At 40.9% G+C, this 20,706-nt stretch overlaps 3 protein-coding genes across 3 annotated transcripts; 2 read left to right on the top strand and 1 right to left on the bottom strand.

The window, feature by feature from the left end:
• Positions 1 to 88: 88 nt before the first annotated feature.
• Positions 89 to 4,663, top strand: ccng1 (cyclin G1). The gene is made up of 6 exons (XM_008284353.1): positions 89 to 290; positions 1,896 to 2,159; positions 2,271 to 2,524; positions 2,915 to 2,993; positions 3,189 to 3,299; positions 3,504 to 4,663. The coding sequence occupies exons 2-6, from the start codon at positions 1,896 to 1,898 to the stop codon at positions 3,693 to 3,695; spliced, it is 900 nt and encodes a 299-aa protein (XP_008282575.1). The 5' UTR covers positions 89 to 290; the 3' UTR covers positions 3,696 to 4,663.
• nudcd2 (NudC domain containing 2) lies at positions 4,444 to 9,042 on the bottom strand. The gene is made up of 4 exons (XM_008284354.1): positions 8,636 to 9,042; positions 7,002 to 7,050; positions 6,749 to 6,900; positions 4,444 to 5,106 (listed from the first exon to the last, which is right to left on the bottom strand). The coding sequence occupies exons 1-4, from the start codon at positions 8,822 to 8,824 to the stop codon at positions 5,023 to 5,025; spliced, it is 474 nt and encodes a 157-aa protein (XP_008282576.1). The 5' UTR covers positions 8,825 to 9,042; the 3' UTR covers positions 4,444 to 5,022.
• A 1,234-nt stretch (positions 9,043 to 10,276) lies between these two features.
• Positions 10,277 to 18,699, top strand: gabra6a (gamma-aminobutyric acid type A receptor subunit alpha6a). Its single transcript, XM_008284355.1, has 7 exons — positions 10,277 to 10,533; positions 10,634 to 10,716; positions 10,812 to 10,955; positions 11,809 to 11,961; positions 12,060 to 12,310; positions 15,208 to 15,455; positions 17,690 to 18,699. The coding sequence occupies exons 1-7, from the start codon at positions 10,322 to 10,324 to the stop codon at positions 17,709 to 17,711; spliced, it is 1,113 nt and encodes a 370-aa protein (XP_008282577.1). The 5' UTR covers positions 10,277 to 10,321; the 3' UTR covers positions 17,712 to 18,699.
• Positions 18,700 to 20,706: the final 2,007 nt, after the last annotated feature.

Raw genomic sequence — 20,706 nt, 5'->3', positions numbered from 1 at the left:
TCATGAACGTCACCGGTCGTAGGCCAATGGGAGCTCAGCTTGCTTGGACATGGGCTTGGTTTTATGCCTGCTTTAATACCCAAACTGTCCTTTTCCCCATCGCCTTACGCCAAGGGTAGGGGGTGTGCATAGGCAGAAATTAACCTATGCTTAAAACTTTCTTTAGTGAAAGTTCATACTTACACCTTTTGTGTTTTAAACCTCATTTCACTTGCTTATTTTAAGCTTGTGGAGGCTTTTTTTCAACTCCTGTTTTTTTCGTAACAGCAAAGGAAGCGTAACTATCCAAGGTAAGTAAAGCAAGCTTTTCTCTATATCACATGAAAAACTAACCTAAATATATGTTTGATTAATAGTTTACGTGTTTCTGAAACCGTAAAACATTTTTGTGTGTAGCTGTCAGTCATCAGAAAATATAAAACAACGGCACAAGCCCTCAGAAATGATTTTAGCTAGCGTTAGCGGTGGTAGCTAACAGTTACGTCGTCAACGTAAGATTAATGTGTCATTTTGTATTTTCCTCTTCACGAACATGTGGGGTTTAAGTTACATGATGTTAGTGGAGGTGTGTGTTGTAGTTTTAGGCACAGTTTTGCGGGTTAAATTGTGTTAGCTTACTTGGATTTGTTGTTGTCACAAGGCTCGGCATTAGCTCTCCGTTGGTGTGTATGGCAGGGACATGTCCCGACATGACGCAGGTCCTGCTCTCACTCAGGGCCTGCTGCTTTGATTACAGCTAATGCACTGCCCGGACCAGCAAAATGTTACCAACACAGCGTGGGTCATACAGTTGAAGAAACTTGGAGTGACTTAAATGTGCCAAAAAATCTATCATTATAAACTGAGAAACTTTGTTTGTCATGTCCCTGTTATGTATCCGTGTAGTATCGCCTCCTGTTTAGTCCAGTTGACTCCAGTTTAGTGACAGCTGGTAGGGGAAGGCTTGTGACTGGACAGTTTACAAATTTGGAAGCATCCATTCATCTCAGAAACTCCGGAACAAAACACAACACAGTCCTGATCTAGCCTTAGTAGTAAACTACATTGATACTATATACTGAATTGTTTGGCAGTTTTCATTTGGAAGTGGAGATGCTTTTAAATGAAACAACCATTATTTGATTGTTGTAGTAAATTAAGTGGTCGATGTCTGTACCTGCTTAGCCATCATCTACACCATATTTTTCCGCTCAATGAGAGCATATTAACCTTATTAAAGACATGCACATCAAACACACCTAAAGCTTTGGAAACAATTGTTAGACCACGTGCTGTTTTCTTTAAAAAGTCTGCACAACAGGCCTTCAGCACTGATAGTTTTGTTTGCATGTTTTCATAGTGGCTAAATCATTACAGCATCTCTTTAAGGACATGACAAAAGTCCTACAATATTTCAGATCATGCCATGAATGATGTTTTTAAATACAAGATGAATTGAAATGTTTTTAAAAAATCACTCTTGATGGCTGAAAACATTTACACATTATTTTCTGCTTAAGCTGTATGGGTGAAGTCAACAGGTAATCCACACAAATTATCATTCGACAGTGACTAACAGAAGGAACTTGCAAGATGGTGACAAGACAGCCAGAGACAGACATTGCCAAACCGTTCGGAATTAGCGGAATAAACTTTTGCCTCACACTTGCATTTCCTAAAGTCCTGATGACTGAACATGTCGTAATTATTTAAAATGCTCACTTTACACTAGTTTTTCAAAGTGGTTTAGTAATTATTTCAACAGCTTTGTAGTTGTGTAGGGTAAGCAATTACGGTGATTGTTTCTGATCAAATATATGTGGATATAATCAGTCTAAACTACAGATTAAGAGTCTAAACTGTGTTTTGGGGCATTTAGTCATTATGATTCAGCTCTTTCTTTCCTGTTTGCACAGATGATTGATACAGTGGCAGGACCTGGAGCACAGCCTTTTGCAGTTCAGCTGAAGGCCCTGACAGATTTGGAGGGCCGATACCAACCAAAGCTGAGTGGCTTGAGGCTCATTGAAAGTGCCCAGGACAATGGCCTCAGGATGACATCCAGACTGAGAGAGCTGGAGGTGAAGGACCTGCTCTCTCTGACCAGGTTCTTTGGTTTCAGCTCAGAGACCTTCTCGCTGGCCATCAGCTTGCTGGATCGATTCCTCTCTGTAATGAAGGTTTGTAAATGCACCGCTACCTTTAATCCACATTTTGTTGACTGTCCCATGAAAATCATTAAAAAAAAAAAAAAATCCATACTCTAATATCGCTGTTCTTGTCTCCTATAGATCCAGCCAAAACACCTGTCCTGTGTGGGCCTTTGCTGCTTCTACATTGCTGTAAAGTCCTCGGAAGAGGAGAAGAACGTGCCTCTGGCCAATGACCTAATCCGCATCAGTCAGAATCGCTTCACTGTGTCTGACATGATGAGGATGGAGAAGATCATCATGGAGAAGCTCTACTGGAAGGTGAAGGCCCCCACAGCCCTTCGCTTTCTCCGCCTCTTTCACAGCCACATCCAGGAGCAGCTCGACGCTGAGAGGTAAGGACAGACGGTCACATTAACCTGCAGGGCTAAACCATGACTCAACAAGATTATATTTACTCTGCTAAAATGTGTCTTCTCATATTTGGCTTGAAAGATAAAACTAGCCAGAAATATTTTTTTGCCAACAGGCATAGTCTTATTTGAAATCATGTAGATTTTTAGACGTTGACAGCGTGTTAGAGAACATATATGAAAATCCCGCTTTTCAAACATTACCAGTATTATGGTTGTTGTACTTAAAAGTATATAAAACATTTTTGTCTGCATTTTTTAGTCACTAAGTTGACTGAAGCAGATGGCTGTCTTATTATAGTGATCTGTGCTTCCAGTGGATTTTACATATGTGGTTGCAATTTTGACACTAAAAGCATTTTCTTTTTGCAGCAAGAAGATACTGAGTCTTGAGAGACTGGAGGCGCAGCTGAAAGCCTGTCACTGCTCATTTGTCTTCTCCAAAATAAAGGTAGGTCAAAATAACTTGTCTCCCAACATTTTAAATAATGGCAGTCCAGATATAAAGTAGGGCATCTGTGCTCTTTCATTTAGAACGTTTCTATGATCTAAAGGCAAGTTTTCCTAAACAAGCATATTATTTCTGGTATTTTGGGAATAATAAACTCTACTTGAGTGATTTTTTTATTATTATTTTTTTCCCCAGCCATCTCTGCTTGCCATGGCTCTCTTGTGTTTTGAGGCTCAAGAAGAACACGACCCTGAGCACATGGACGAAATATCAGAGGCCCTGAAACGTCTGCAGCAGCAGCTGAATGTAAGCCTCAATCTTAAACGTGCGCTGTACTCAGTCATTTAGATGGAATTTCAATGACTGCTTCATTTTAGTATTTGTGGAAATTCATTTTCATGAGATGAGGAGCTGAATAATTGGAAAATGCATGTCTGTGATTGTTCAGGTACAGTAATGCCCCTTGACGTGTGAACACAAATATCTGAAAACTATTTCTGTTCTCTGCAGATCAAAAACGGGGACCTGGTCTGTGTGCGGGTGTTAGTTGGAAAATGCTTGGCTGAATACGCCACCACCAAGTGCTCCAAGCCTAACTGTCAGAGACTTCGCTGGACTATTTCGGGAAGAACTGCACGTCAGCTGAAGCACAGCTACTACAAGATCGCTCATCTTCCCACCATACCCGAGTCAGCTTGTTAAAACCTGGGCGTACAAATGGGTGACCTTAACTGCAGAGAAAGATTACATCTGTTCCCACTGTTGCGTCCTTGTTCTCTGACTGGATGTAATTTTTGGGTGATTTGCTCGCAGTATGGTCACCCACTTACAGCGCTGCTCATTTTCCTTATAGATCTTCATCTGTGATGATGGATTTCTTTAAGGAAAAGCTAAAATGTAACTATTTTTCAGTTTGTCATCATGCATTGATCAAGCGCACTGTATTTTCTGTCCCACTGACACGGAGTTTAATCTACTGCCATCCTGCCAAGTTTTACTTTCCTGGTTGAGTTGCTTGCACAGGTGTATAGTATGTTCTCGTTTAAATCCGTACCAAGGTGATTGGTATTTCCTGGAACGGGTTGCTGGTTTTAAGCTAATAAGTATAGAACCACCTAGGTCCTCAGTCCACCATGTGGAAGAGGAGGGAGAAGGATTTTGTGAACAGCAAAAAAGGAACCAAGAAATCGGGCCCAAAATCCTTAACTCCCACCCTAGGTTGCTAAACTGTCCTGAATGCACACTCCTACCCAAGGTGATCATTTTTTTTTCTTTGATGCGGCGAGGGAGCTCTGGTTTGCACCAGAAAATGATGCTAGTGACGATCCTGTCATGTAAGGCTAACCACTGTTTGAGCTGAAGCGTCATCAGCGGTTACAGATGAGTTGTTTTCACCGATTCTTCATTTGTGGACACAGAGTGAAGCACCACAAGTATTAATCGATTTCAGTTGTCAATTATGCAGAGAACAATTTAAAAAAAAAAAAAAAAAAGTTATTGCAGTGGAAATGTGGATTGGATATTGCATTTTCTTTGCCAGTTTCCCTGTCAAGTAGTTTTCTTTTAGTGACAAGAATAAATGTGTTCTCAAGTTCAAAATGGCTAATTGAATACACCATCTGATTAACCTATGTTCGTGTACCTTTCAATAAAACTTTATTGAAAAGCTATTGCTGTGTGCATTACTGTCATTATTGAAAGACAACACATCTCACAGGTTTCTTGTAAACAGTTCCCATCAACATCCTCCAGCAAAATGAGCCTTGCAACTTGCCAAATCAGGCTTAAACAAAATCAGTCCTTCACAGCTGAGAACCTTCAAACGAAAGTGGAAACGCTGTGGAAAGTCTCTAGTCATACAACGTCTTAGAGTACAGCTGGTATTTGAGTACTTTTAAAGGCAGGGTTTTTTTGTTTTTTTGAGGGCGTCTCATCACAGAAGACTTCCTAAATCCACTGTTCCTCTGCGGGCCATGGATGAAAGGCAGATGCAACACCTCCAGCATGTGTTATCACATCATGGCATCGGTCACTTCTGTAAACTGGAGAAGTCCGGACCACCGCCAGCAAAATTCCCAGAGATCTCTGCGCCGCTGAAGTCAAATCCAGGATTCTACCAAAGCAGAGCAAACTTATTTAAAAGCAGTAGTTGTAGGATGAGCAAACAGTTTTCATAAATTTTGCAAATTCACACAAAAACTTTGATACTATTTGGGACGTCAAGATAAATTCACAAGCTCACAAGTTCACAAGTTTAAAAGCTGCAGACGAGTTTCAAATTAGAAATGTTCACAACACTTAGAGCTGAGGAGTGTACTATGCAGTAAGTGTGACATATCCAGGCTTTCTTGGTGTTAGCTGGCTTGACAAAAACTAAACCCCCAATGAGACACAATGGTTGTCATGATCATGTTTATCCATATTTGTTTAAACTAAGTCAAGCACTCCCATGAAAGGGGGTGTTTCACGTGTCTCTTCTTCCACACAAGATTGACAGACTGCATGTTGCCGACTTCAGTCAAGAGGAATAGATTGTTTTAATAGAGAGCTATGAGCAATATTAAAGCTTGTTAGGATGAAAAGCAACACTGTTAATGCAAATGATTGGGGAGAACAATGCGGGTAGTAAAATTGTTAATCATGTAAGTTACTGTATTTATTTTACTACTCAGTGCGCTATCAATGCAGCTGTTTGATTCTAACGTGTCAGCTGCGCGTTTGAGCTCTTAAACTTTAAACTCCATTTATTTAAACATGACACTTAAGAACTGCATTTAGGTCTGACGCTGTCCCATAAAATCAAAGTGAAGTTATTGTTATTGATTGAATACTCTGTGGGATAAATACCAATAGACGAATCAGTTGTCTCATCTGCTCTATTAGCTGTGCTACTAGCAGTGTAAAAACAGACTGTGAAGCACATTAGAACCAAACATAGAAACATATTTATGCATTATCTGCATCACCATCTGGATGCACATACATTTTCATAGCAACAGGACACATATGGTTTGTACCATTGTACTTGCACAACTTTATCCAGTGGCATTACTAGCATACAGCTCAACAGGTTTTCAAAAGTATTCCTTCAGCTGAGAATCTATATCGTATAAAGAACTTACAGGAAAATAAATAGTAAAAGGGAGACACTTCTTACATCCTATTTAAATACCAAACTCCAGACAGAACCTCCTCTGGAGCAGGTTAGCTGTGCAGCATAAGTTATCATGGTGATCTAGCAGTTTAAAAGAGACACACCTTTGCGACACTGGCTTAAAGTTTAAGGCCAACATAGCTCACTAACCCATTAATCTTGTGTCGTAGTACACTCCTCTGCAGCCCTGATGATTGAAACCCTTTATTCATAGGTTGCTGACATTTACAATTAGAAACCTGATGAATTCCTATAATGAGAAAAGCCTTTGAGCATCTATTGATGGATTATCTACATTTAGACCAAAGAGGGATTTCTCATAATATGAAAAATTAGTTGTGGTTAATGGTTTATAACTAAAAGAATTAGTCAGGAATTCATAAATTAGAGTCATTAGTTAGAGCTTATGAGCCCTTTGTTAAGAACTGTGAGGGTTTCTTATTAGAAACTTGCATCTATCGGCCTCACAAAGTTGCAGTGATGTAGCCATGTGGAGAGAAAATGTACAAGAACAGACAATCACTGATGTAGACTTATAATACAGTCTTGGCAGCGTACAGTACATTTGATGCCACTTCAGGTGGCACTGAATCAAACTAACCTCTCGCTGAAACCGCTCCAGAGTGAGTTTTCTCTGCATCTGGTCCTGGACCCAGGCATTCGCACAGTATTCCCCCTCCAGCAGGGAGGACCAGCAGTTCCCCGCCTCTCTGTTGGTCTTCATGAGAATGATGCGGATGAGGCACTTATCCTCTGAGGAGAAAATCAGCAAAACAGGACAAACATGAGGCTGACTTTTGTACGTTAAAGTCTAAGCAAAGCCTGAGGATGAATCTTAGAGGTGTGCCACCTACCCAGTGTCCACGTAGCCTCGTCAGACACGGTTGTGTCAAGCAGCTTTCCCTGACAGAATATAAAAAGAAAAGACAAGTTAATATAGGCTTGTGCACTAAAACCATAGTGATATGTACTTGTTATAGACACCTGAGCAATAGTAATCACTTGAATGTATAAGATGCAAACCACCATGAAAGCACTTAACAAAAACCTAAAGTTATTCAAAGTGAGATCATGCGTTTATCTTTTTTTTTTTTTTAAGTGTATAATTGTAGTTATTTGTGTACATCTTTCATTGCTGTGTTAACACTGTAACTGTTACCTGAGTGCAATGAGGTTAAATTCAAATGAAATGTATTACAAGCAAGTCATTAAAAAGTAACTTACAAGCATCGACATCACCTGAAATTAAATATTTTAGCATGAGACCTCTCTCAGCTACAGCCAAAACCCAAATTAATGAATTGAAATGAACTGTATGTGGGCACAAAGCAGTGAAATTTGTTGTGATATTAAGATTTAAGAACAGTTGACAAAAGAGGAGGAAACGCTGTGTGGTGAAGGTCCAACATATTTTAAAAAGGAACAGGAAGTCAAATCTGATCAGGACTTAGCAGTATTACATGATGTCAGGGCCCCTGGAGGCCAGATGCCTTCCCTTTTTGTGGTGGATCCCTTGTGGCCTCTATGGGAGGAGAAAGCTTGCATGGACTTAATTACAGCTGGCTGAAGAGCATGCTCCAGACCCCCCTTCCTGTAATCATGGATGACTGGCCTGGAGCTCCAGACCTGCCCTCCTTCTTCTCCCTACCTATTGCTGTGGCTGATTGGACCACCACCCAGTTCCCTCCACCAGTCAAACTGCAGCAATCCCCACACCTGGGGTTTAAATCTGGAGCCCAACTCAGTGACTTCATGTGAGCAACTTTAAGTGCCTCTAGTTGTCTTATGTTTGATGTAAATTTGTAACTCCTGCTGTGAAACTATAAGTTACTTGTCTTGTTTTCTGTAGCCACTGAGAGGTGATTAGTAGTCGCTCTGAGCTTCTGTGTTTTGAGGCACTTGTTTGTTTAGTTTTTCACTTTGTAAGTTACTCTTGTTAGTCACATGGGTGTTGCTATTGTGTCTTCAAGCTTGGCTTATTTTTTCAAAGTAAGTTATTTATTTAAAAACTCTGTTAGTCCTTGCTTGGTCTGATTTGGTTCTTTGATTTAGCAGTGCCCACCAGCTTTGTTTTATTTGCAGTGTTGTCACCTTTTCTTTTCATAATTATGTCACCAAGCAATAAATTGCTTTACCCAACGAAGAACACCTGTTTGTTACTATCCTAGCTCATCCTAGAAAGCTAGGTTGTAACACATACAGGGTTTAAAAGCCTGTAAAAAAATAAATGACACTTTAAGTCAAGCATTATGACCTACATACTGAGAAAGGGCAGTTTTTCTTTGCCACATCTTGGCTGTTGGTCATTTTAGTCACTGGGTGAGATAGGTGGTTAGAGGACAGACTTCATGAATCATATTTTTTTACTTTCTGCTACCAAAAGGCAAACAGATTTACAGAAAATAAAAAGGGAACTGACCCAAATTTGATCTCTATTCTGTGAGTAAAAACAAACTATACTGCTGGGAGACTCACTTCAGTAGCTTACCTTGAAGACCTCCTTCCCTTTGACGAACAACTCGATGTCTCTGCTTCCTAAATGGCACCTGACCTCTTTAGCGGAGGTCCCTTGAGGCACATTGACTTCGATGAAGACCTCCTCCATGGTCTGGTACCAGGATCCCCAGGGGGTCTTGCAGGGGACGACACCACTTTTCTCCTCGAAGTGCGCCGACATGCTGCGGCTTCGCACCGGCTCACAGGTCGGCTAACGTCTGCTAACTGACTAGCAGTAGAAACAAGCTAGCAGAGAAGTTGTGCTAACAGTTTTGCTAGCAGTTTGCTCAGCGTTTTACCTTTACAACTGTTTATGTACCGCCACCTTAAAATAAATCTTTTTATTTGTATAGGTGTCAGTACTGGTCAGTTTTATTATTATCTCGCTGTGTTATTGCCTCAAACTTCTTCTTCTTCTTCTTTTTTTTTTTTTCCCCTCCTTCTTCTTCTGCGTTGGTTTCCCTGAGTGTCGGTTTGGCTGCAGCGCCATCTGCTGCCTGTCAGGTGGAACTACAACATGACGCCTGCTCTCAGGAAACAAGGTACTGCTTATCACTGGCTTTTTTATTATTACTTTAAATTAACGTGTTGCATTGGATCTTTTTTTTTGTTTTTTTTTTGGCTTTAATTATCTTAATTTAGCCACACCAAATGAATCCACTGTTTGTCTAAAAGTGGAGTGGATTTGCTAATCTGTTAATTAGATTACTGCTCCCGTCTTAGTGCGTTCTGTCTTCTTTTGCACACCTACCAGTCACACATAAAAAAAAGCACGCTGGTTCTATTGGTTCTTCTGCTCCTCTCACATGCTTTTTAATACGGTATGCATTGCTGGGGAAGTTGACTGAAAAGTTGCTGCAAAGGATGGCCGTCCGCTCGTTAACTTTGGTTGCTTTTATATGCTGGATAAGGTGAGTCTTTTTTTTCCCCCGTGTTGAAACATTTAAACAGTGATCCTGAGAGTTTAATGCTTTTTTCCCCCCCTCTGCAGTCTAGGTAATGTTTTGGGAAATGAAAAGATATTCTCAGACAACATCACTCGCATTTTGGATAGACTGTTGGATGGTTATGACAACAGACTGCGACCTGGTTCTGGAGGTAATTCCAACTTTCAATCCTTGGAAGTCTTCCATTTTTGAGATACATTGAGGATATTGTGCTGCTCTATTTGTGTGCTTTTCATTGCACAACTGTTAATTACTGTTGCAGGCGGTGTTACAGAGGTGAAAACGGACATCTTTGTCACCAGCTTTGGACCTGTTTCAGACGTCGAGATGGTACGATCTTACTTCTGTAAGGACGTGTATATGTGCTGACTGCGAGGGATAATAGTGCTTCAGTGACGAGCCTTATGGGCAATCTGCCATGAGACCATCTAATGAGCGTTAATCTGTTTGACCAGCCTTATAACTCCATTATTGATGGCCTCTAAATCAATATGACAACATGTCAGGCAGAGGGAATGGCTGAATGGATTGATTAATGATTATCTGGGATGAGTGGCATCCATCATTGCCTCGTCATCTCTCCTCACCTTTCACTCCAATGTTGAAATGTCTCCTCAGTGTTATGCATGCTGCTGAATGAGTGGGCAAAGGTCTAAATTTAAACTTTAGGATTGCAGATGATTTGTTTTCACATCCACTTGTGTGTTGTGTTCGTGCACCAGGAGTACACCATGGACATGTTCTTCCGCCAGATGTGGGTCGATGAGCGGCTGAAATTCGAAGGTCCAACTGAAATCCTGCGGCTGAATAACCGCATGGTGGACAAGATCTGGACGCCTGACACTTTCTTCAGAAACTCCAAGAAGTCTATTTCGCATAACATGACCACACCCAACAAGCTGTTCCGCATTATGCAGAATGGCACTGTCCTCTACACCATGAGGTGATCTTAGAAAGTGTTGTTTTGCTGATAAAACGTCTCTTCTAGTCATTCATTGAAATAAATATGTGAGAGTGATTCCTGTGTGTCCTCTTGCTGTCAGGCTGACAATCAGTGCAGAGTGTCCAATGAGACTAATGGATTTCCCGATGGACGGCCACGCCTGTCCTCTCAGGTTTGGAAGCTGTGAGTATAGCAAAATGAATGCTGACATCCAGATCTATAAATGCGTCCAACTTTTGAGTTGTCTGAGAGTTTTCTTAAACGCTTCTCCATTTCAGATGCGTACACCAGCAGTGAAATTGTGTTCACGTGGAGGAAGGGGCCGATAGCCTCCGTCGAGTGTCCCAAAGAGTCAATGAGTCTTCTGCAGTACGATCTCGTGGGACAGACTTTGTCCAGTGAGATAGTAAAGTTAAACACAGGTAATGCTCACTGTTCACTCTTCTTATGGAGATACAATTACAGTCACAGACACGCTTGAAAGTTTGATTAAAAAAAATCGGACAAGCTGATGAATCTTGGAGCAGAGAGAGGTCGAATGAGAAGTCTTCAGACTCTGCACTAGTGTCCATTACTCCCCCGCAGCAGACTGATATAAAAGCAAAGACTTCCTTGAGCAGCCATCTAAGATGCTTAAGTGGTCAGGCCTAATGCGAATGGTGTGCCTTAAAAAAGAACTACAAGGTTTAAAGCCCAGTGGATGCACTGACAGAGAGGAGGAAGGACGGAGTAGTGTGTGTGCATGTTCTCTTTTCAGCAGAAGAAAGAGAAGTGCTTCCCTGCTGTGAACCCAGCACATCCCTGGAACAGAGAGGATGAGGCACATTTAGGAAACACGGAGCGAGAGAGGGAACATCTGTATGTGTGCGTGCATGATTCAGCATGTTTTTGGTCTGTGAATGTCTGCATGCATGTGTTTAGGCAGAGCAGGGCAGTGTTACGCAGAGTGGCACTGCAAGCTCTCCTCCAGCCCCCACCGCACTCGCTTCTTCCTCCCCGGCTTGATTTTATCCCAATTTCAAATGTCTGCTGTGCTCCTTCCCTCCTCCTCCTTTTTTTCTTTTTTTTTGTCCCGCTCTCTTCCTTCCTCTCCTCTTCACTCTCACATCTTCTCTTACAGTTAGCAGGCTACACCAGTCCTAAAAGCATCAATATATCTATATGTTCCTATCAGCAGCTATTCTATTTCAAGGGCATGCAAGGGCATCCACTCTGTGTTATCCTGCTTGGTCCCTCAGGGGTTTGCTCTCTTCATACGTGCTGTTTATCTTGCAGGTCACTACTCTGTGCAGGTGGTCCATTTCCACCTCCAGAGGAAGCTGGGATACTACCTCATACAGACCTACATCCCTCTCATAATGGTCGTCGTGCTGTCACAAGTCTCTTTTTGGATCAACAAAGAATCTGTTCCTGCACGCACAGTTGCAGGTTTGTTCCTCTTCCCAGCCGTAATTAATGTAAACTCATCAGGTTGATATTAGTCTCTATCTCCATGTGTGAGTCATAAACTCCTGGTTCTCCCTAAGGTATCACCACCGTGCTGACCATGACCACCCTGAGCATCAGCGCCAGGCAGTCTCTGCCCAAAGTAGCCTATGCCACCGCCATGGACTGGTTCATCGCCGTCTGTTTTGCCTTTGTGGCGTCAGCTCTCGTTGAATTTGCGGCGGTAAACTACTTCGCCACCTTGCAGGCCAACCGTCTGAAGAAGCAAAAAGCCAGACAGGACAAGCTTGAGGTGCTGGCCACCGGCAGCGATGACGATGACACGGTTTCAGTAAGTAGTTTTGATGGTTAAATCTGGAGTAAGCAGTCATTTTTTTGGGCATCACTGGGCAGAAAAAATCCATCATAACCTTTCTGCATATTGTGATTTAAGTGGTCTGAGAGGAAAATAGACTTCATTCAGAGCAGGTGAGATAGTAAAAAGATCAGCAAAGTTTGTGGGGAGAGTCGTACGTGTTGGTGCAGTGGGTTGGATGGAGGAATTTTGCTTTGGATTCTGTGTGATTTAACAAAACAAATGTTGACTTGTGGCTTTGATAACTACGTTCATTTGAAACATGTGCTCTGTTCTGGTGGGAGAGCTGCAGGACGAGGACTGTATATTTTCAAACCCAGAATTTTTCTTTGTGTCTTCTTTGCTTTTTGTATTTTTTTTGTTGCCTTGTCCAGATTACTGCTTACCCCAGCTTTAGTTCTGCACATACAAAAAGGAACATTTTTATTGGTACATGTAATATTCATATCAAACAACGTCACTTGTCAGAAAAGTGGTATATAATTTAAAAAAAGGAAAAGAAACTGTGCATTTACTTTAAGTATGAAAAATGAAAAGGTTGTATGAAGTGTTTTGTGGCATGACACTGTTTGATAAACTTGCATCAAGTCGGCGTCACTAGTCTGTGAGATGAGAGTAAAATTAAAGAAGAACTAAATCTGAAGACCTCAGATTCACGTCCCTGTGTGTGAGGATTAAGCAGTGTATAGATAATGGATGGATGGATGGATGGATTTAAGATTAAGACCCTACAATATTACATGCAATGCAAATTAACCAGACTAACCTTAATGTTTAGTTTGAGAACCTACAATATTATAAACTAATAAATAGCCTGACTAAATTAAAAAAATTAAAGTTAGGATTCTACTAAATTAAAAATGTAAAACCCAACAAATCTGGTTTCTTTATGAATACATACATTAGCTGCTCGTCTTGTAACACACTTAAATCTCTGATCGAGGCGATGTTGTTGAGTTGCATTCTGGGTAATGTTGTCAGCAGGTTGTGACAGTGAAGGAGACTGCTTGAATAATGAAGAAAGAATATTTCTGAGTGTGCCGCATTGATTTTGATACTTTATAAAAGTGCTTATCATAAGTTTGACAGCGTTACAAGAGAGCAGCACTGAAACTGTGATGTATTCTTTAATTAGTAAAAATAAAGCTAATTAATGAGGGAACAGTGGTTATTTTGCAAAACAAGAACAAAGCAAAAGATGTATTTTTATGGTTAGACAAATAGTTGGAAATACATTCTAGCAACATATTTTCTTTAGATGCTGTAAACAATTAACAGTTGTTTTTGTTTTTTTAAATTTACTAATATTTTCCTGGTTTTACCTGTATTGTTAAATTACAGATAAAAAACAAATCACTGAAAAAAGTATTAATTTACATGTTACTGGTAGTAAGCAGGCCAAAAATATACCTAATGTCCATGTAAAAAATCTGTATTTTTTTTTACAAATTTCAGTTATTTTTAAAAATGTTCGACTATAAAATTACACTACTGCAGTATTTAATTAAGCAAAAATACAGTTTTTTATATAAATATTTTCCATTATGTTAAAGAAAAAAATCTACACATTAGATTAAAAAATTATAAATATTTGTAGAAACTGTTATTGACAGATTTCTCCTGTTTTGTTAAATTACAGGTAACATCTAGTTTAATCTTAAAAGTATTTATTTAATATGTTGTCTGTGGAGAAAAGAGGCAAAAACTTTACATAATATCCAAATCAATAGCAATTTGATCTTTAACAATGTGTGCCGTACATTAGACGGTTTTATTGTATTTAAAATGCTAAAATAATATATTCATTTTATAGATATTTGATATTATTTTCACACTTTTTAAAACAGTTTTTGAATGTTACAGTATTCCACTGTTTTTAACATATTTTCTTTGACACTTTTGCTGCTTAATGTATTTATTTTTTTGTACAGGATTTGTTTATTTTTTTACAGTGTATGAGAGTAAAAGTTCTGATCTAACACTGGGCAAAGAGCAAATAAGCACAGGTTATCTATCAAACTGAAAAATCAGATTTTTTAAAAAATATACTCTCCCCGCAATTAACCTGATGATCTTCAGTAACAGATACAGAAGTCCGTATGGCAAAAATACATAAACATTGCACTGATTGCGTGGTTTGAATGGATAAACCTCACGTATTTTTTGTGTGAGATGTGAGTCAATAACATAGCTGTTGTCTCGAACTTTGCATAAAAGCAACCTGCTCAGAAACACCATATTTTAAACACTTCAAACGCATTTACAAAGCCAACAATGGAGGTACAGCATGTCTTAGGTGCTGCAGAGAGTTTGATGCAGTGATGTTAATGATGAACAGAAAACCGGCAGCTTCAGACTCAGATATAGAAAAAAGGAAATCATGCCACAGATCGGCCTTTTTCTATGCATTTCCAAGTAGTCACCCTGCCTCCTTCGTTCTCCCCATTCAGGGCACACCACACATTAAATAGTAATATGTGCCGTTGTAGCGCTCTCATCTCCAGCTATATGCTTTATGCTAATACAGTAAGCCACCACAGCGTCCTCCTGGGATCCGTCTCACGTGTGGAGCTCATGGTTAGATGCTTTAAAAATAGCTTCAGTGTGAGAACAGAGAACAACTCCAGCTCTCCTCCCTGTATAATCTCCCAACCATCCTATGGGCATTCAGCAAACTACCCGCTGCGTTCTGCAGAGATGTTGGCATACCATTGAGAGAAAGCTCCTGTGGGAACAAACACGACTTGCAGCCTTTTATGCATGACACAAGAATGTTAAAATTATCATATAAGAAGTTGCAGGGTAGAACCTCCCCTATGAGAACCAACACTAACCCCACCCTCACCTCTTTCGCTTCCCCCTTCCTCCCCCAGCAGTCGGACAACAACCCTCGGGAAGGCCTGAAGAAGAGAAACCACTCGGTGTGCCGCAGTGAGCCTGGAGAAGCTCCCCCTGTGCCCATTTTCCTCCAGCAGGGCTCAGCTTTTCCTCAAATCCCACAGCTGGCCGGCACCAGCCCCATTGACGCATACGCTCGCATCCTCTTCCCCGTGGCCTTCGGCCTCTTCAACCTGGCCTACTGGTACATCTACCTGGCCAAAGACACCATGGAGAGGGCCAGGTAACATCCCACTCTTTAGTCTGTTGGTACATCTGTCTGGTATCAGGGTAAAGCCACCACAGGAAGGTCCATGTACTTATAGAATAAGTGGTGATATTCTACATTGTTACTGTCAATAAATCTCATGAAAAGAACTTTTTTTTTCCTTTTAAATATTGTCTCTCAGCCTGAAATATATGTGCAACAGACAGAATAGGAAAGAGATCAGCCAAAGGATTGTTGCGTTTTGTCCTAACATGAAATTTGTTAATAGTAACAAAAATCTGTAGTAATTGTTCTTCTACTGTAGGTTCTGTAGATTACAATTAAGTTAGCCGCAGCTGCTTTGGCCGTGCGATTTTTACAACTCCAAGAGTGTTTTTTCCTTCTCAGACCGCTTTCTTTGAATGATGGTTGTCGTAGTGTGACTCACCAGATGTGGACTGCTGGTTTAAGCCTGATAACTGACTGCACATTTCACATGGCTGTCTCTTTCTCTTCTGCTATCTACGCTGTTTCAAAATCTCCTTCATGAAACAACAATACCCTCCATACAGCAACCTACCACACTGAGAATGTAAAATGTTTGCAGAAGGTTTGGATCTTACAGTAAGGCAGGTAGTTGTTTTGTTTTAGTTGTTGTTTTTTTTGAAAAAGTCATTTGAATGGCAGTTCTTGCCTCCCCGCATGCAAATGCTCCACCAAAATCATTTCTCTCATCACTATTTTGAGGGAGTATGACAACTGTGATTAGTTTAAAGAAATATCCAGGGTGTTTTTTCACCTTAAAGCAGAATGATAATAAGGTACAGCAAGACCATTGTGTGCCACAGTATGCCTACATTAACATAACATTTAAAAAAAACTTAATATTCATATCATGTTAAAAAAAAACACGCAAAATATAAATATTGCAGCATCAGTAACTATTAACAGACTCTCTCTACCCTCATATTTTGAGTGTTAATCACAAAACAAAACACACAATAAACAAAGTTTAAGATGAATTTGACTGCTAGCATTATTTCTTTTCCAGTTTTTCCATAGATATCAAGATATGTCATAATATTGGGAATTATTTTGATGCTCGTGTAGTGAAAATCTGAGCTTGAATAATATTTAGAGGCCTAAGCTGCTAAAAGTTTCCTCATAATTTTTTCTTTTTTTCAAAAAAGAGGCAAAAACTTTTTTTTTAAAAAACATTTTCGTGTCAACACTCTGTGAGTCATGTGTGACAAGACAGCAGATCCAGAAAGCCTTTCATGAAACATAGTAAAAAAAAAAAAAACTGAGACAGATGTGGAAGAAATCCAATATTCTTCAAATGAGGCAAAAAGGACACAAAAAAAGTGTAACAATGGACGAAGAATGTATATGCATACTTACTTTGTAGCTCAAAGAGCCACAATCTTTGTCTCACTCGGCTCCTATGATAGCTTCAATAGAACAATAACTACCCACAGTTTTTTGTCAAAGACTTTTATCTAGGCAGTAAAGACATCAATAATTTCTAATGCTGAAACAGCCCCGGGAGTTGTAGGCGAAAAAAAAAAAAAAAGAGGAGAATGATGTTTGGTGGTGTTGTTGCTGCATTGACGCCAGCACTGTGGCTTTTATCATCATCATAGATTTACAATACAAAAAGAGGCCGGGATGCTTAGTTAATTTGAGGAGGAAAGAATGCATCCAGCTCCTTTATATAAGGTTTACCTGGGGGCTGGTAAAAACCCAGTCGTTTTAATGACAGCACTCTCTCTCCACAGGGGAAACAAACCAGAGCTCACTTTGTACGTTAACCACACGAAGAAGAAGCCACTATTCACTTTCCCCGCTTATAAGTGAGCCACTTATAAAACACAAAGCTCCATGTCCAAGAAGCAAAAAGAGAGATACAGCGCAAAAAAAAAGACAGAGAGAGGCAGAGACGGGGGAGAGAGAGATCTGTTATGTAACACTGGGGAGTGCAAATCTGCTCATCATGCTTCTCATGTTCCTGTCAGAGAATTTTTATGGTTGTTTTGTTTATAACGTTCTGCAGAATAATGAGAGAGACAAGATGGAGAGCATGAGAACAGCTGCAACACATCTATCGCCTTTATATTTTTGCCACTTTAAAAAGGAGGCGCAGTGGAGGACGGGGGAGCACAGTAACAGTTTAGGCTGTGCGGTATGCTGCAGAGAGAGCATCTCTGAATGTGGAAGCAGAGAGAGGTTTCTCTAAGCTGCGCTCACATTTCTGGCTTGTGCTCTTGCAGGGACGTGGATGTTGAAAACTGAGAGGACCTGGTAAAGGGCACGTGCAGCCTGAGAGACCTTCAGCATCCAGCCGGCCTCACCTCACCCTCCTCTCTCGTCTCTGCGAACAAGCTCTCAGCATTCACTCTGCTCTCATCTGACAGAGGAAATGAATCAGAAACTCATTTATTCTCCTGCTGCACATCTATTCATTTCACAGGCTGTGACCACTGCCCACTTGTGTTCTGATCAGTAACTGAAGAGCTGCCCTTCACCGGCCTCAATCACTTTAAACACCCGCCACGTTCTCACACGACAAACTTCCCCGAGCCCGAGACAGATCGCCACACACATACAGTGTGTGCATGACGCTCAGACGCACTCTTGCAGACACACAAACCAAGAAACACATCAAAAAGATGCGGATGATATAATCTATGATGGCTGTAACTGGTGGTGATGCAACAGTGAACCAATGCTTTCAGAAGCCTGCCCTCTACAGAAGCACGGCTCCCACTACAACAAGATCAAAGACAATTTAGAGGAGGCTCGCATCCCTCCTCGCAGCTTGGAAAAAAATGTACTCAAACCTGAGAAAATGAATTGTGGGATTGTGTTTTTCCAGCCCACCTTTCTGCTCTGGCGCTCTGGTGCTCCCTCTGCATTTTCAGATGTACTGCAGGTCCTGTGGAAACATTGCAGGGAAGAGTGGGATATGATACCCATGGGTGTTGATGGCATGCATTTTCTATTTTAGTGTGGTTGGTGCGTAGATGTTTTGGGGATGGGGAGGGGGGGCCATGTTTGTGTATGAAGTATGTACCTGTAAGAGATGAGGTGCTGTATCCACTCAACATGTCCAGGAACATTAAAAAAAAAACAAAAAACCCAACAACAACAAATAAAAAAAACCCATCAGAACTTGCTGTTCACTTAATCTCAACCCCACAGAACATCCCATTATTTGACCTTGTCAGGATATAGACTAACTTATCTCATAAACAGAAAGAATAAAAAAGCTTCTAATGAACATCGATGCTGCGTTTTTCACTCCTGGCACAAATGCTTGTTTCTTCATTACGCACATTCACTTGTCCCTTTAATATTTTTCTCTGCAATGGAAACTGCTCATCCACCATCATCAGTCTCCACTCTTTGATCTTGGGCTGGCTGCACGCATGCGCCCCTCATTGGCTCCTCTGCACTGTCTGGAGTAAGTTGGATGTGCGCTCTCCTCACTCGCATCCAGAAACCACCTCAAAAGCTGTTGCGATGGGGAGGATCAGGAAAAACCACTTTGGGATTTTGACTTTTTCCTTACTAGTGACTTTCGTTTGGGCTCAAAGGTAAACGTCGTTTGTGTGTTTTTTCAATTTTTTTTCTTCCTCCTCCATCCTCCGTCTTGCGATGCCATGTATAGCCTCTGTTGAAGCGTGCCTGGCGTGTGATATTAACAAGCTATTTTGCATTACACCACCTTTTTCTCTCCACAGCGTCAAGGATATCAAAGATCCGAGCAATATGCCTCTGGTAAAAGAAACAGTGGACAGGCTGATGAAAGGATACGACATTCGGTTGAGGCCAGATTTCGGAGGTAACGAGAAAAAAAAAAAAAAATGTGAAAACGGAATGTCATGTTTTCACGCCCCTCCTGACGCGCGATACATGTGTAATGAATCGCAAAATCTGCTTTAATTTACATAATCATCCCTTCACAGTCAAATAGGCCTTTCCAATTAGGGCTAAGAGAAATGATGTGCATGTTTCATCCGATGAAAGGCTTTTAACGTGATCGATACCGCTCATCAATGTTTGATTAGTCCGCTAAATAAATGAAATTAGCGCCATTTGGTGCTCATCTGTGTGTCAAACATGTAGGTTGGCGCTCACGGTGATGCACAAGTCTCCTGTATGTGGGGATCAGAGAGGGAACCTGAGCTCCGCGTCACGAATTTTGTGCAATTTACATGATGAGGAGGAGAAAAAAATGAAGAAGAATTCATGTGTCCCGTATTAACGCCTCCTCTCCTTCACAGGTGCGCCGGTGGCCGTGGGGATGAATATAGACATAGCCAGCATAGACATGGTCTCTGAAGTCAATATGGTAGGTGGATCTTTATTATCATTACCGCGCTAAATGTGGCCCGATTGTACCTGGCACGAATGCGGCAGCTTTTTCTTTTTTCTTCTTCTTTTTTTTTTAACCTCTGAAGTGGGCTACTTTATCACGGGTGTATGTGAGATTGCGTGTGTGTGTGTGGGGAGAAAAAAAAATGTCAAGGCTCCCAAACACCATCATCGCCATCCTTTTCTCAGTCTCCGCATTTGCAGCTCTGGTGTGTTGCTGCATTTGAATTCAAAACACACACTCACTGGCGCACTCGGACGCACAGCCCCGGCTGCGCGCACGGAGAGCTGCTTGTGTCTCTGTGTGTATATATGTGTGTGTGTGTATGTGTGTGTTTCACGTTGTCAAGCCTCCGTGGTGTAATTTTGTTGACACACACACACACATACACATACACCACCCCAACCTTCCTTGCAGTTACCTACAAAATGAACCAAAAAAAAAAAAAAAACATCCTCTCTCCTCCCAAACAGGCATCATTTTTGCTCGTTTTTTTTTTTTGGAAGAAGAAGAAAAAAAAGATTCCTAATTCAGCGACCAATCACATCATCACACGTCTACGTAAATGATCTTCCCCCTACTTGTCAGATGACGTAAGCATTTTTAAATAATATTATTACTATTAATAAACGTCTGGTCGCACTGGAATGGGTTTTGAGCTCTGGTGCGCAAAGATGAACTTCATGCGCGACTTGGAGAGGACAGGGGGAAAAGTTCAGCAGCCCATGCAAGAGCACCACCTATTGATCCGTGTGACAGACAGACAGACAGAAAGACAGACAGACAGACAGACCACAGCCCACATCAAACTGATCTGACTTCACTATAGGACATTAGGTACGCTCTGTTTCTTATGTGAAATTAGTGGTTTTGCTTGTGGGATGTTTTTTTTTTCTTCTTCTTCTTCTT

Source organism: Stegastes partitus, unplaced genomic scaffold (genome assembly GCF_000690725.1).
Source record: "Stegastes partitus isolate 25-593 unplaced genomic scaffold, Stegastes_partitus-1.0.2 Scaffold356, whole genome shotgun sequence".
Lineage (NCBI taxonomy): Eukaryota > Metazoa > Chordata > Actinopteri > Pomacentridae > Stegastes > Stegastes partitus.
The sequence above is the reverse complement of the archived record's forward strand: the minus strand, read 5'-3'. Positions and strand labels throughout refer to the sequence as shown.